General features: G+C 49.4%; 1 protein-coding gene across 3 annotated transcripts in view; it reads left to right on the forward strand.

Annotated features, from left to right (window-relative positions):
• PTPRN2 (protein tyrosine phosphatase receptor type N2) overlaps positions 1-14,009 on the forward strand; it is a 419,465-nt gene that overhangs the window by 255,508 nt on the left and 149,948 nt on the right. For all 3 annotated transcript variants that reach the window (XM_074315027.2, XM_088799758.1, XM_074315029.2), the window contains exon 12: positions 10,957-11,021. In XM_074315027.2, the coding sequence (XP_074171128.2) occupies positions 10,957-11,021 (65 nt within the window). The remainder of the gene's footprint in view (positions 1-10,956; positions 11,022-14,009) is intronic.

Genomic DNA, 14,009 nt, shown 5'->3' on the forward strand with positions numbered 1-14,009 from the left:
GTGTTTCTAGTCGGGGTTGGAAACGTCGGAGCTGCTCTAATGTGCGCTGCAGGGCGCTGAGATAAAGAGGAAAACCCGAATGATGGCTTGTTTATAGACCTGTATTGAAACACACCCAGTTTAGGCTAAATTTCACATTAAATCCTAGCTACAAATAAATGTGTTCTCCTGAGTAAACAGTCTCCAGGGTGTTTATTAAAATGGCTTTAAGGAGAGGGAGGAATTTCTTAGCTGCCAGTGACGGAACCACGGGACGGTGGCCTGGAGCCGCGTGGTCCTGGTGGCCTCATCTGTAATGTGTATTTTCATTTCGCTCTGAAGCAGAGCAAATAGATTTTTGTAAGTGAGCACCCTTACGGATCAGCTGTGTTATTTGTGACTTAGTGAAGCGGTCAGGTGAAATATTGGAAAGGTTTTCCAGCTCGGCTCATTTCCTGGGAGGTCTAATGACCTGCGTGCATCCCCCCCAGGGACTCAGCCGCTCTGGCTGCCGGGCGTCCCTCCCAGCACAAACGCCCCCACCCCAGGAGCTCACGTGAAGAAAGCAATAGAGGACGCAAAACCTCACTTGCTGGTTTGTCTTCACCTAAGAGTGTTCAGGAGCGGATGCAGGTTTCCCTACGTGGGTTCCCTCCGGGATTTTCTGTGTAATCCCAATTGTGCAGAGTTGGGTAACGGTCCCCACTGGCCCCCAGCACTGAGGACTGTAGCCTGGACGTCCCTTTTCTTCTTTGCCACTTGTTGGATGCAGTGCAAGGTCCCTGGCTCAGTGGGTGGAGCCAGCCACAGCTCTGCCCTTTTGCGGTCACCCTCCTCCTTTGCCTGCCTCCCGGTTTCTAAAGATTAAAACTCCCTCATGGAGACGTTGGGCCCGGAACACAGCCAGTTGAGCTGGGTACTAATAGCTGCCCTGCAGGGATAACGTTTGCTCTTCCTGACGTCCTTCAGGCATTGCAACACCTGCCCAGGGACACCTGCACTCCCAGTGAGACAGCCTACCCTGACTCTGCTTTCTGCTTGTCTCCAATAGGTTCTTCTCAGAGCGGTTTCACATTTACTGGAAAACGGGGCGGGCAATCGAGAGAGTTCCCACAGACCCCATCCCCGCCCTCCCCCAGTCTCCCTACTAACGTATGGCTTTAGTGGGTCATTTGTTGTACCTGCTGACCAGCATTGAAGCGTAGTTATTGTCTAGGCCTGGTCTTCTTACTGTCTCCATAGTTTCTCCTTCTCCAGGATGTCCTACAGCTGGAATCATACAGTACGTGGCCTTTTGAGATTGGCTTCTTTCACTTAGTCATATGCACTGAAGGTTCCTCCATGTCTTCTCATGGCTGATCGCTCATTTCGTTTTAGCGCTGAGTAATATTCCACTGTCTGGATGGACCAGTTTGTTTATCCATCACCTCACTTCCAAGTTCTTGCGATTATGAATGAGGCTGCTGTAAACTCAGGTTTTGTGTGGACGTAAGTTTCAGCTCCTTTGGGTAAACACCAAGGAGCACGATTGCTGTGTCACATGGTGACAGTGTGTTTAGTTCTGTAAGAAACCACCACTGTCTCCAAAGTGGCTGCACCCTTTGCGTCCCCACCAGCAGTGACTGAGAGTTCCTGTGGCTCCACGTCCTCGCCAGCATTTGGTGGTGTCAGTGTCCGGAATCTGGCCATTCTGATAGGTGTGGGGGGTGTCTCGTTGTTTTAATTTGCATTTCCCTGATCACGTCTGATGTGGAGCATCTCTTCACGTGCCTCCTTGCCATCGGTCTTACTGGGTGAGGTGTCTGTTAAGGTCTTTGCCCATTTTTTAGTCAGGTTGCTTGTTTTCTTGTTGTTGAATTTTAAGAGGTTTTGTATAATATGTTTGGACATAGTCCTTTATCAGATGTTTTGCAAATATTTTCTTCCAGTCTGTGATACGTGTTTATTTTCTTAACAATGTCTTTGCAGAGCAGAAGTTTTTAATTTTAACAAACCCACTTGTCATTTTTTTTCTTTTATAGATTATGCTTTTGGTGTTCTATCTAAAAAGTCATCACCAAACCCAAGACCACCTAGATTTTCTCCTGTGTTGTATTCTCACATGGTTTTGGAAGTGTCAAACGTTTCAGCACCCGCACTCTGTGTAGAACGTCTCATTCAAAGGCAGGGCCATCCAGCTGTAACCCGCAGGGCCTCAGTTCTGGAGGCCGGGTCCCTGCTGGCTCTGAGTCCGTCCACATCTGGCCACCAACACAGCTCGTTGAGAGCTCAGGCCCTGACCTTGCTCACCTCTCAGGCTCCCACACTTGGCTGCAAACCCCCGAGGGGGGACATTCTGTCCTGGAAGTCTGGAGCACACACACCGCTGTCACTGACTGAGCCTCACCCTTCGCCTGAAGGTCATTTCTTTGACAATCTATTTCTTTACAGTTGTTGATTCAGCGTTCTTTCTTCATTCTTTGCCAGTTGAGTAGTTTACATTTTCTTTGTTCATAGTTCAATTCCTTAAATGTTCCAATTTTTACATATTAGTACTAGTATTGACTTGTAACTTAAATTTCCACTGCATCTGTGGTTAGGTTTCTTTTATCACTATTAACTTTTGGTAATTTGGGGATTTGAGGTATCTTTTCTTTTCTTTATTAGACTTCTAGTAAGAGTTTATGTATTTTTCCCTAAAATCAAGCTCTTAGATTTATTCATCAATCATGTTTCCCTTTTGCAGTTTATGTTTTTATTACATATTTCTATTCCTTCCCTAAGTTTTAGCTATTTTACATATAACTCCTTGATTTGGATGCTTGGTTTTTGGTTTCCCTATTTCTTCCATTATAATGGAAGCATTGGCGACCACACCCATGTGGGGGTGCTGTGACTCTCCCACAGGGGAGACTTAGCATCCTCATATCTCTGCTTTCTGCGTATTCTGCAATCATGGTTTCAATTTCTTCTTTAATCTAAGAATAATTGCAGAGTGTATTTTTCAATGCCCAACTGATTGGAGAGTTTTGTTTTCTGTGGTTTTAATTTTTAATTTCATTAGCTTATGATTGAAGAATACAACCTGTGTAAGTTTTACTATTCGGAAATCACGAAGGCTTTCTTTGAGGCCCAATATCTGATCGGTCATATTTGTGTTTCTAGAGATCAATCAACTGCTACTGAATTATCTCCATTAGTGAAGTATTAGACTCTCTCCACGTCCCCCATGAGGGCTGGGGAGACTGATTCCAGCTCTGAGCCTTCGTTTGCTGGCTGTGTGACTATACAACTCAGACTTCTTCGCTGGTGCAAAATGGAACAACTCAAAGCGCCTGTCTCAGAGGCTGTTGTGAGGTGCCCTGGGAGGCATTTACAGCGCTAGGCACAGGTCCCACAGCTCCGTGACAGGCAGTGTTGGCCATCCTCGAGGCTTTCTGTCTGCCCAGGCGTGAGCAGCATGTCAGCTCTTCTGTATCAATTTCAATGGTTTATTTAATTTCTGGTCCCATACCAGCTCATGAATAGTATGCCTTCATTTTGAACTTTTTAACATTAAGAGATATAATTATGATATTTATTTCACTTTTTAAAACAACTTTAAAAAATTGTGCATTGTCATATTACTACCATGACCTCTTCTTTATTTCTGTTTATATTTACCTCATTCTTTCCCTGCCCTTTCAATTTTTAATCTTTCTGAACTGCTTTGTTTTAGCTCTGTTCCTTATAGATAGCATCTAGTTCGACCTGACTGAGTTTGTCCTAATAGGACAATTTAATCTGTTTACATTTGTTGTCATAACTATGTGTATTTTTTATTTATCACATTTTATGCTTCTTTCCTATTGTTTATTTTCTGCCACGTACATAATGTTTTGATTTGGCTTTATATTGCTCTCTAGTGACTTGGAGAGCATATTCACTGTTTTATACGCTTTAAACTTTTCAGAAAGAAATTGGATCTGCATATTTCTAATTATGAAGAATAAAAATAATTTTCTGGTCTCAGAAGGGCACTTGAGGATATCTAACTCGTCCCACGTTTTATAACACGAGGCCTAATTTAAACTCATGTTCGCCTTTATACAGGCATCTCTTTCCTAGAATCTGTACGTATCTGAAAGAAGCAAAGTACAACAAAATTCACAACCTAAAATGGTGACTATGTGTGTGGAGGAAGAAGGACCTTTTGGGGGCAGGTTCAAGGCCTTATTGTTGAAAATTGTCAGAAAATGTGTTGATGAGGGACTATGGCTGTTTATTCAGATGCCCTTTAATTTAAAAAAAAACCTCACACACCATCAGATTTCACTGAAATTTGCATTGGGAAAGCCAATTACATAGTGGAATTGGTGGAAAATCTTATTATTATGAGCTCCTAGCCTCAGCTCAACCTGCTTACTTACTGTCTAGAGATAAATGATAAGCAGACAAGTTTCCCTTTTTCCTGAGCACCAAGGCCCTCCTCCCCATCACGTTTATTGGACATAGCAGCTGCCAGGACCCACGCACTGAAAATTGCTGAAGATAAACATTGTATTTTAAATTACTCCAGGCAACCAGGCAGACTGGGAAAAAAATCATTTGAGCAAATTGAAAACTGAAATGTTGATATCAGATATTAAATTAATGTAAGTGAGATTGAAACAATATCTAATTAAAATAATTTGAAAAATGACTTGGAAATTGAAGCTGACATTAGCTTTTACCAGCCTGTCGTTATTATTACCTCGCAGCTAAGCTGTGTTTTCAGCGAAGCCCTGCCCGCTCTCAGGAGATTTCATAGGAGGCCTGGCAGATAAAAGGCTCATTTATTTATTCAGTTATGGCTGAAAAACAGGACTAAAGAACCTTCCTTGGGAACTCGAAGCGTGGGTTTGACAAATTGACCTTTCAGTTTCCAAGGAGAGAGAGCCTTTCCGAGACTGTGCTCTCATGGCAACTCTGGCATTTGAAGCTGGACCATGTTCAGTGCCTTCACTTCACACAGGGCATCAAAAAAAAGAGAAAAATCAGGTTTAGAATGGCAATTGAAGCAAGGGCGTCCAGCTGCAGAGACTGCTAGCAAGTGAGCTGGACACACAGTCAGCCCTCAGAGCGCGGTGTGCAGGGTGGGAGGCGGACAAGTGCCGTCCCATGGGCCTTCCAGGAGCGGCTCCTGCTAGGAATTGCTGTGAGCATGGGGCTGACTGGACTGGAAATGACGCTTCTTCATGCTTCCCAACCGTCCTCACATCTCTGTGTTATGAGTATGACAATTAAAGGGGAGCAGTTCGTCCTGTTGGAGCATGTGCCTCTTCACAAGCTGTGGTATCATCAAGCAAAAAATGGCCTCAGGCTCAGAAGACCTGGCTTCCCTTCCTACAGCCTCACTGGGGACAGGCAGTGGCAGCAAATGCCAGCCTGTCAGAGGAAGCTCGGACTTACTTGTTAAGAACTGGAACCACTGGGGCGTGGGCCCAGGTCCAGCATCGCTCACGGTGCCACTGGAGACAGAGTCCAAAGGAAAGACTGGAGGAGGACAGCCTGGTGTCCACACTCAAGGTGACATTTGACAAAGTCTACTGACGTTTCTCCCTTGCAGCTAAACAAGAGATCCGACAGAACGCTGCATAAAAACATGGAAGTCTAACGATTTTACACACACATCAGTTTACAGTTATGTTCCACATAACATAAAATTGCTAGATTATTTAAACACACGTTAGCTTGTCATGAGGTTTGCTCAAACCTGCATTTACTTGTTCTTCCATAAGCACACAGTGGCTGGGGAGGGGGTGGGGCTTCTCAGAGGATTGCAGGGATTTCCCCGTCTCCATCAGGGCACTGGGAGAACTCGATATGGGGACTGACCCTCATGCAGAAAATAACCCAAAATGCTGCAATGTGATGATATAGAAATACATTTTAAACACATCAGGTGTCTGGCAACATTGAAATTCTTGAAGATCCCAAACTAAGTGAAACCAGAAACCCGTAAGTGGACACTGATACTGACCTTTTTCATGAGGGTACTTCCCCAAACAGGGTGCACTTGAACTTCTACACTCACGACCTTACACACCGTCGCAAGCAGGAGGCAAGACCCAAGGCAGGCCAATGGGCGAGGAAGACCTGCCGCATGCAGCTAGGACCACGTCACATACTGTGACAAATAGACATAGAACATGAATTTAAGTGTTTTTATATATGTTAAGGAATACAGGAGGGAAGTAATATGTGACCTAAAGATTAAGAGCCTTAAAAATTATTCTCTAAAATTTAAAACAATAGAATTTTTTAAATGAAAGATGTAATAGAAATTTTAAACTCAAGAGGTGAGTTTAATGACAGATTAGATATAATTGAAGAAGGAATCAGTGAACTAAAAGATAGAACTGAAGAAGTTATCCAGAATGCAGCCTAGAGAGAGAGAAAGAAGTAGAAAATATGAATTTTAGAAAAGCTAAGGAGTCCTAAAAGACAAGGTAAGGAAAGTCTTATATGTATATTTACATTTAATAGGAGTTCTAGAAGGAGAGGAGAGAGTGATCAAGGGTAATATTTGAAGATACACTGGCTGAAAATTTTCTGTCACTGATGGAAGACACCAATCCTCAGATTCAAGAAGTCTATCGGAGTAAAGACAATTCTGCATCTAGGTTCATAACAGTGAAACTGCAGGATATCCAAGACAGGGAGAATCTTAAAAGCAGCCAAGTAGAAAAGACGAGCTATCCAAAATGGAATGAGAATTGGACTCATGGATGATTTTACAGCAGCCAAAATGAAACCAGAGACAGGAGAGAAATGTCTCCACATTACTGAGGGGAAAGAGTTGTCAACCTAGAATTGTACCAAGAGAAAATGTCTTGTAAAAATGAGGGCTTAAAAAACTAAGAATAAGAGTTTAATAAAGATACTCTCAAAGAAATTGAGTTTGTCAGCAACACCTCCTCATGTGAGTTAATTCTAAAAGATTTACTACAGAGAAAAGAAAAATAACTCCAGAAGGAAGACATGAGAAGCAGAAGGAACAATGAGCAAAGAAAATAGTAAATATGGGAATGCATTTAAACAAAATATATTGTATAAAATAATAATGCCTTGTGAGACTAAAAACAAGATGGAACTATAATACTGGACATGAAAACAATAGCATTTAAAATGAGATGAGTATGAATGGAGTTAAAGTGTTCTAAGGTCTTTGTAAATGTTAAGACAGTGAATATTTATTAATGTGAGAGTTTGTTACATGTAGATATTAAAATCCCTGGGAAACCACTGAAAAATAAAAATAGAGTATATAACTTTCAAACATAAAGACAACAGAGGAAGCTAGAAATAACCGCAAATACATCAGCTTCCTGAAGTGACCACGGCTCCTCTGGGACGCGTCAAGCTCCTCCGTGTTTCCAGGCCTTTCACACCTTTGTTGCAGGACACCTGGTGCCATCAGGAGGACACGATTTGGGAGATTCCACGCCCAGAGAGAGGCCTGGGCTGTAAGGTCTCCAGGTGATGCCGGGAGCTGGGAGAGCAGTCGGCCTGGGGCCTTACCTGTGGCCCCGGTGCAGCTTCTAAGAAAATGCTCACGTGAGAAAGAGTGAACCAAAATGGCCCATTTGTTAAATTCCCTTACAGGAGAGACAAGCTTCCCTAAGACCCTGGGAGCCACGTGGGCTCTCAGCAGCGGGGCTGCACCCCCGTCCTCCCTCCCCGCCACCTAGGGCAGGTATTGGCAGCTCACCTGGTCCCTCTCTGAACTGCTCCCCCCGCCAGGCGGTGGCCTGGGCATGTGGTGTATCAGGATCGTTTCTTCAGATCTGCTCCCCTCCTTGCCCGTCACTGACTTCAGCCCCACAGGTTCCAAGCAGGGTGACGGTGTCTCTGTGGAAAGTACATGGCGAGTCACCTCCACAGTGACACAGGGAGTATTGACCAGGGGCCATACCAACTTCAGTGAGGCCAACCCCAGTGCAGGGCGCCAGTGGGTCAGTCAGAGGTCCGTCCCCCAGTGACCGTGACAATTCACGAGCTCCCTCCCATAGACGCCCGTGGGGTAAAAGTGTGGCAGAGTGGATGGACGTTTTGTGATGGAAACACGTACAGACGCAGATCTGTGCTCCAGGAGCAGGACAGCCCGGCTCCGCCTTGCAGGCCATAGCTGCCTGCTGTCAGGGGCGCAGCAGTGCCCGGAGCCGCCTCTCGCCTCTCTGCGCTGTCCCCTGCTTCCTGTGCAGCTTGGCCATTAAGTTGTCCCCGTTGAAATTTAGATCACAGAGGAGACTTCTGCACATCCTTTCATGGTAAAATAATGGGGCTAAAGAGAGAGGCAGGCTCGTTCCAGTGTAGCTACGTGCTTAATTATATGGAATGCTGCATAAATTGTCAAGTGCAAAGAATTATTCTGATAAATTAAAATCCTAATTAAATGGGCTACTGCAGAATTTTGAGAACATTGTAGGGTTCTGCTTCTCTAGGTAATTTGCATATCCTTCATCTAGTGGATTTAATTTTAAAGGGCTTTTTTATGTGTTTGGAAACCCTGTTTGTCTCCCATGAAGATGAAAATGGGCTTCATGCAATGTTCCTGTGTGTTGCCCTCACAGCCCTCATCAGACAGACTCGGCTGCCCCCTCCCCCCTTCGTTCGATGTCAGCTCAGCCAGGGCGTGTGGCAGCCACCTCCCAGTCCCGCGCCTGGCGCACGGGTGTGCTGAGTGAGTGAGTGAATGAATGAACGAATGGGAGGCAGGATAATTCTTTCGTTTAGCCAGGCGTCAGTCGGCTCGTCCCACCGAGTAGCTGGTGGTGAGATGGAAGCAAGGCTTTAGGACATAGACATCACTAGACCCCACCCTGTATTTTCTGGTTCGAAGGGTCCCAGAGACACGTGATAGAAAGTGCCAGGGGAGGGGCAGTGGGAGGAGCAGACGAGGCTGAGAAAGGGGAGCAGCGTCTGTGGAGGCGGAGGGAAGAGAGAGTGCTGAGCCGGGCGGCTGACACGTGGGCTCTGCCCGATGAGGAAGCCCGTAAGCCGAGGGACTGAGCGAGGTCACGGAGGCAGCAGAGCCCTGATCAGTCCTCAGCATGGCATTTTAGAGCGACGCGCAAACACAGCGGACGTTATCTTTCTCTGACAGGAACACGGGCCAGCTGCCTTATGGGTCCAGTCAAAACCGTTGATTGACCACTGCCAGGTGCCAGGCCCTGTACGTGCACAGCACACGCAGGCTCCCACACAACCCTCAGCCTCTCGCAACGTGGGCATTGTGGCGCAGTTTTCATAAGGGGAAACTGAGGCAGGGCGCTTGGGCTGCCTGGAAGATGACCACGTTTTCACTGTGCTGAGAAGGCCGGTGGGTATGTCTGTCAGCGGACAGGACCTGCCTGAAGGTCTGGGGCAGGGAGACCAGCCTGGACCTCGGGCCTGGCCAGCAGGGCCATGCGTGTGTCTGCGAGACACGCAGGGAAGGGCCTGGAAGCTCTGCTGGGCTCACCCTGCGAACAGGGGACCAGAAGGTGTGTAGGCAGAGGGGCAGCGAGTGTCCTACAGCGTGGATGTGGACGCGTGCGGCGAGCATCGCCTGCCGGCGTCATTGGGCCAGTGCCTGCTTTGTGGGTACGGTCTTGCTGGGGCGCAAGCAGGACCGTGCTGTCCCCTTAAGTGTCTTCCTGCTGCCCTCACACTGCAGGTCGGGTGGCCCCTGGCCTGCCCAGCCTGGAGAGTCTGCTGGCCCTGGGCTGCATTGTCTGCGTTACTGTAGGGATGGCGTTTCATTCCTGAGCCTGAAATACTGTCGCTGCTGTGGAGCGATGATGGCGTCTTTTCAGATTCCATTGTATGTGCTTTGTGTCCCTCAGCCTGTGAGAGTTCTCGACTGTCCCCAAAGCAGCTTGCCGTTCAGTAAAGTGTTGCCTTTACTCACAGAGCGGTAAGAGCAGTTGCTTTGGCGCGATGTCTTACTCTCGCCCATTCAAGGCCCCTCCCCTGCCTGGCCCCCCCTCGCACCCCGAAGCCCTAAGTCTCTGAGATTCTGAGGTTCTGTAGCTGGATGATTACCCAGGTGTCAAAAATAACGTTCACTTGTTATAGGACAAGGAAAGGCCCCAAAGGTGGAGAGGGCAGGCTCTCACTGTCCCCTCCCAAGGTCGTTCTGCCACCCACGATTGGTGTGGCGTGTGTATCACAGCGAGAGGTAGAAGCAGCTGCGTTTTCTCACTCGCTCCGTCTGCTCCCATCACAATTGCAGTGCACCCTTCACTCTTGGGGCTTGCGATAAAAAGCCATTTTTTTCTGGGTTTCATTTCCAAAATGACAATAACATTGGTACAGAACCGGAAGCCGAGATCAATTGCTTTGTGTCACAATTTGCCCCCGACAGCGTGGGGGCGGGTGCTTTGCAGTGTTAGCTCTGGGACGATGGGTTTCCAGGGACATTTGTTTGTTGCTTCCGGAGGTCATTTCTCTTGGTCTGATGTAGACGGTGCCTCATTCTCTGAAAGTCTTCCTCTCCCTAAGTCAGAAGCAAACTCGGGTGAGGCTCTTTCTGGGGCTAAATCGTGAGAGAATATTTCCTGTCAGGCCACGAATGAGAGGGAGCAGCAGCCAGCCAGCACGAACGGGTGAATGCGTGCATTCCGTGTGCATTGGGTGGGTCTTCCGTGGTCACGGACTCGTTAAGACGGTGTGTTTCCCCCTGGTTTTATTAATAATAAGTGTCATATTCTGAAATAAGACGGTCATTTGCAGAGCATGACCACCTACAATGTCTCATCCAACAATTCTGTACATTTCCCACAGTGACGTTTTCTAGATGAGCTGAGGGGTGCTGGCTCAGGGACCTCAGCTCCCAAGCAGGATAGGCCTCGTGCTCGGGCGCCCCCCAGGCCTGCTCACTCCCCCACGCTTTAAAGAGGCAGGACCAGCAGTGACTCCACTGAGTTTTCCCAAAGCAGGTGTCTTGACTTCCTCCCCGAGCTGACCCTTGTGCTTCTTCATTTTTCCTAACAGTTGACAACAAGGACAAACTGGAAAGATTGTCGGGACTGAAAATTCTTCAAGCCAGAGTCGGATCGGTGAGTAACAGAGGGCTGCCCTCTGAGAACGTCGGTGCATCCTGGCGTCGGTCTGGTCCCGCGTGGAGGCCGGGCGAGCGCGGCCCAGTAGGCCCGCTGAGTGTGGTCAGTCCTACCAAGGTCACGCTGACCTGGGGGGGCAGCTGGTCAGGACAGGCTTGTCCTCCTGTTGGCCGAAATGCTGATCTGGTGCCAGGGTAATTTCCCAGTTTCTGGTTGCCTTTAAAATCAGAATTGGTGTCTTCCTGGGGAAAAGCAGTCATCTGTAAGAAAACTGTCGAAACCTTCAGAAAACACGTACTTGCTTCTTTGGTGTTTCGTGACTGTTAAATTTGTGGACATGAGCAAGCAAAGGAAATTATCCTTTCGTCTGGTGATTGGGAGGGCGGGGGGCTGCACTTTTATCTTCGTTGCTTAGACATGTTAGGGGGCAGGCAGCATACAAGCATGAATGCCTCCGTGATGTAATTTAAAGTCTATCGGGCAGCAGTCATGCCCAGACATTGCCGTGTTGGTGACAGAAAGAGGGACTCCGTCAGCAGTCCAAGCCACTGGCATCACCTCCTGGAAACCCAGCTTTCCTGACCTCGGGTGGTCCGATGACTTGTCCACAGGCCAGGGGGCCTGTGTCCTCTCACGAGTGTTTGCTGCCACTCGTAAGCGTGGGCCAGGCCAGCCTGCGCTGTGGCGCTTGCCGTGTAGATGTCAGGGCCTCACCATGGCAGACGCTCAGCACAGAGGCGGCTCCGTGGGGGCGCTTGCTCCCAGCACAGCTGTGCTCCTCAGAGCCGCCTTCTTTGGGGGCACCTCTGCCTCAGCCGTCCTGAGTCCTGGCTCCTGGAACAAGAGTCTTTCTTTCATGGGTTGTTCCTCAGAGCAGGCTCCTGGGCTGAGCGATGGCGGCGAGTAAGGACAGGCCTGCAAGCAGCCCGCTGTGCCTGAAGACACTCGGTCCCTGCGACATGGCGGGCAGCGTGCAGGACAGGGCCCTACTGCTATGACAGGAGCTTGTCAGAAAATGCTCCGAGGGGCTGGAAGACACAACACACGTTCTTGGTTTTCCTCGCTGCCTGGTGGCTCAGGCTGGTTTTCCCCGCGTACCAGCCTGTAACTTTAGCAGCCAGTGAGGCTGAGGACGGTGGGCGTCCCAGGACCGTCTGTACCCGTGGATAGTGCACTGACCAGTGGCAGAAAGGGCCACGGTGTCCAGGCGGATGAAAGTCCATGCGGGAAGGGGCTGTTTCGGTGCAGCCGGGACGCGCACCCCAGGCCCCTTCTCAGCCTCATCGGGCGGGATCCTGACTGGCAGGTTGTTCCCGTGGCAGGAGTGTTGGTGGCCAGCGATTGGGAGCAAAGGCAGGGGGCGTGGCCAGAGCCAGGCATGTGGCTCTGGTCTGTGCTTCCTGTCCCTCAGGGAGGGTGTTGGGGCCACACCAGGGCTTGGGACGTGTGCCTGTGGAAGTGACACAGGCTGTGCGTGCAGGACTGGCAGTGGGGGACAGGGACCCCAGCGTTGGTTTGGGAAACGCCCAGCGTGGTGCCTGCTGCCTCAGGGCACAGAGTGAGGACCTGGCCATGGGCCCAGCCTGCTGACTGGCTCCTAGCCAAGCAGGGCTGTCACATGTCCCCACCGAGCTTGCTGCTTCGGCTTCAGGAGCACAGACGCTGTCATCAGGAAATCCTGAGTCTGCACGACAGACTTCTCTCTGTGGCCTGTTGAGGAGCCACTGCTCTTTCCCCCGGGAGAAGCAGGTCGGGAAGTTGTGACCCTACTCCGTGCCGTCCCCGCGTCACCGCCATGCCCTCAGGGACAAGCTCAGGCACCTCCGACCTCTGTGACTCCCCATGTGTCAGACCCTCAGTGTGTGATGTGCCCCTTCAGTCTGGATCCTTCTTCAGCTCTGCGAGGCTGTCATCTCTCATCTCCAGTGGTGCCTGTCCCTGAGCAGCTCCATTCTCACCACCACCCGGTTTCCTCTGCCCTCAGAGGGGGTGGCCGCAGTGCCACCCCCCCCCCGGGTATGGTGACGGTGTGCTAGGATCATAGATGTGTCATGCCTGCCAGGGCCATGGGTCCCTTCACACGGGCGTGAGCCTTGCTGCTCTGCTGTGTCTGAGGCCACTCCTCAGGTCCCCCCATGCTGTGGCACTTCCTCTCCATGCTCACCTGCGACAGTGCTCAGTGTCGGCTACGTTCTCTGACTCGTGTCATGGTCTTACCCACCCTCCTTTGCTCTCTTTTGTTGTTGGGTTACAGCTCCTTTTCGTGACAGCTGCCAGCTCCCCCTGTGGAGGTGTTTTCCGGGGTGGCTTGTGCTGGGTGGTGTGTGCTCACCTTGGGCGGCAATTGCACTGCGGGGAGGGGCGGTCTGTGTGAGAGCTGCATGCTTCCCGCTACTTACACGGGGACCTACCTGTCCCAGGATCCTCTTGTGTGTCAGCTGGGGATCTGCCCCACTCAGGCGGTAAGATCGGGGCCCGGCTGGCGGTGCAGGTCTGGGTGTTGGCCTGTCCCCAGCTCGCAGGTGGCTTGATGCTGGTCAGCAATCAGGTGAGGCAGCTGTCCAAGGTGCTAGGCTTTATGTGTGTTCTCAGGCGCAGCCTTCCCACGCCTGCAGCTGCAAGGCCGGGTGGACACAACCCCGTGTGGCCACAACCCCGACCCCAGGCCCCAGACACCTGTGAAGGTGCAGGTGTCTGGGAGCAGCTGTAGCAGTAGCCCCCATTATGTCCCGATTGGGGGTTCTCCTTTTTTTCTTTTTTAATTGTATTGGGGTGACAATTGTTAGTAAAGTTACATAGATTTCAGGTGTACAATTCTGTATTACATCATCTATAAATTACATTGTGTGTTCATCACCCAGAGTGAGTTCTCTTTCCATCACCATATATTTGATCCTGGGGCTTCTCTTTTCATTCTGGAATCTGGAGGTTCCCTTCCTTCCTTTGCTCTTAGCTTTATACGCTTTAAGTGGATGTATTTCATTT

This window comes from Rhinolophus sinicus, chromosome 8 (assembly GCF_057876585.1).
Source record: "Rhinolophus sinicus isolate RSI-liver-muscle chromosome 8, RSI-T2T, whole genome shotgun sequence".
Lineage (NCBI taxonomy): Eukaryota > Metazoa > Chordata > Mammalia > Chiroptera > Rhinolophidae > Rhinolophus > Rhinolophus sinicus.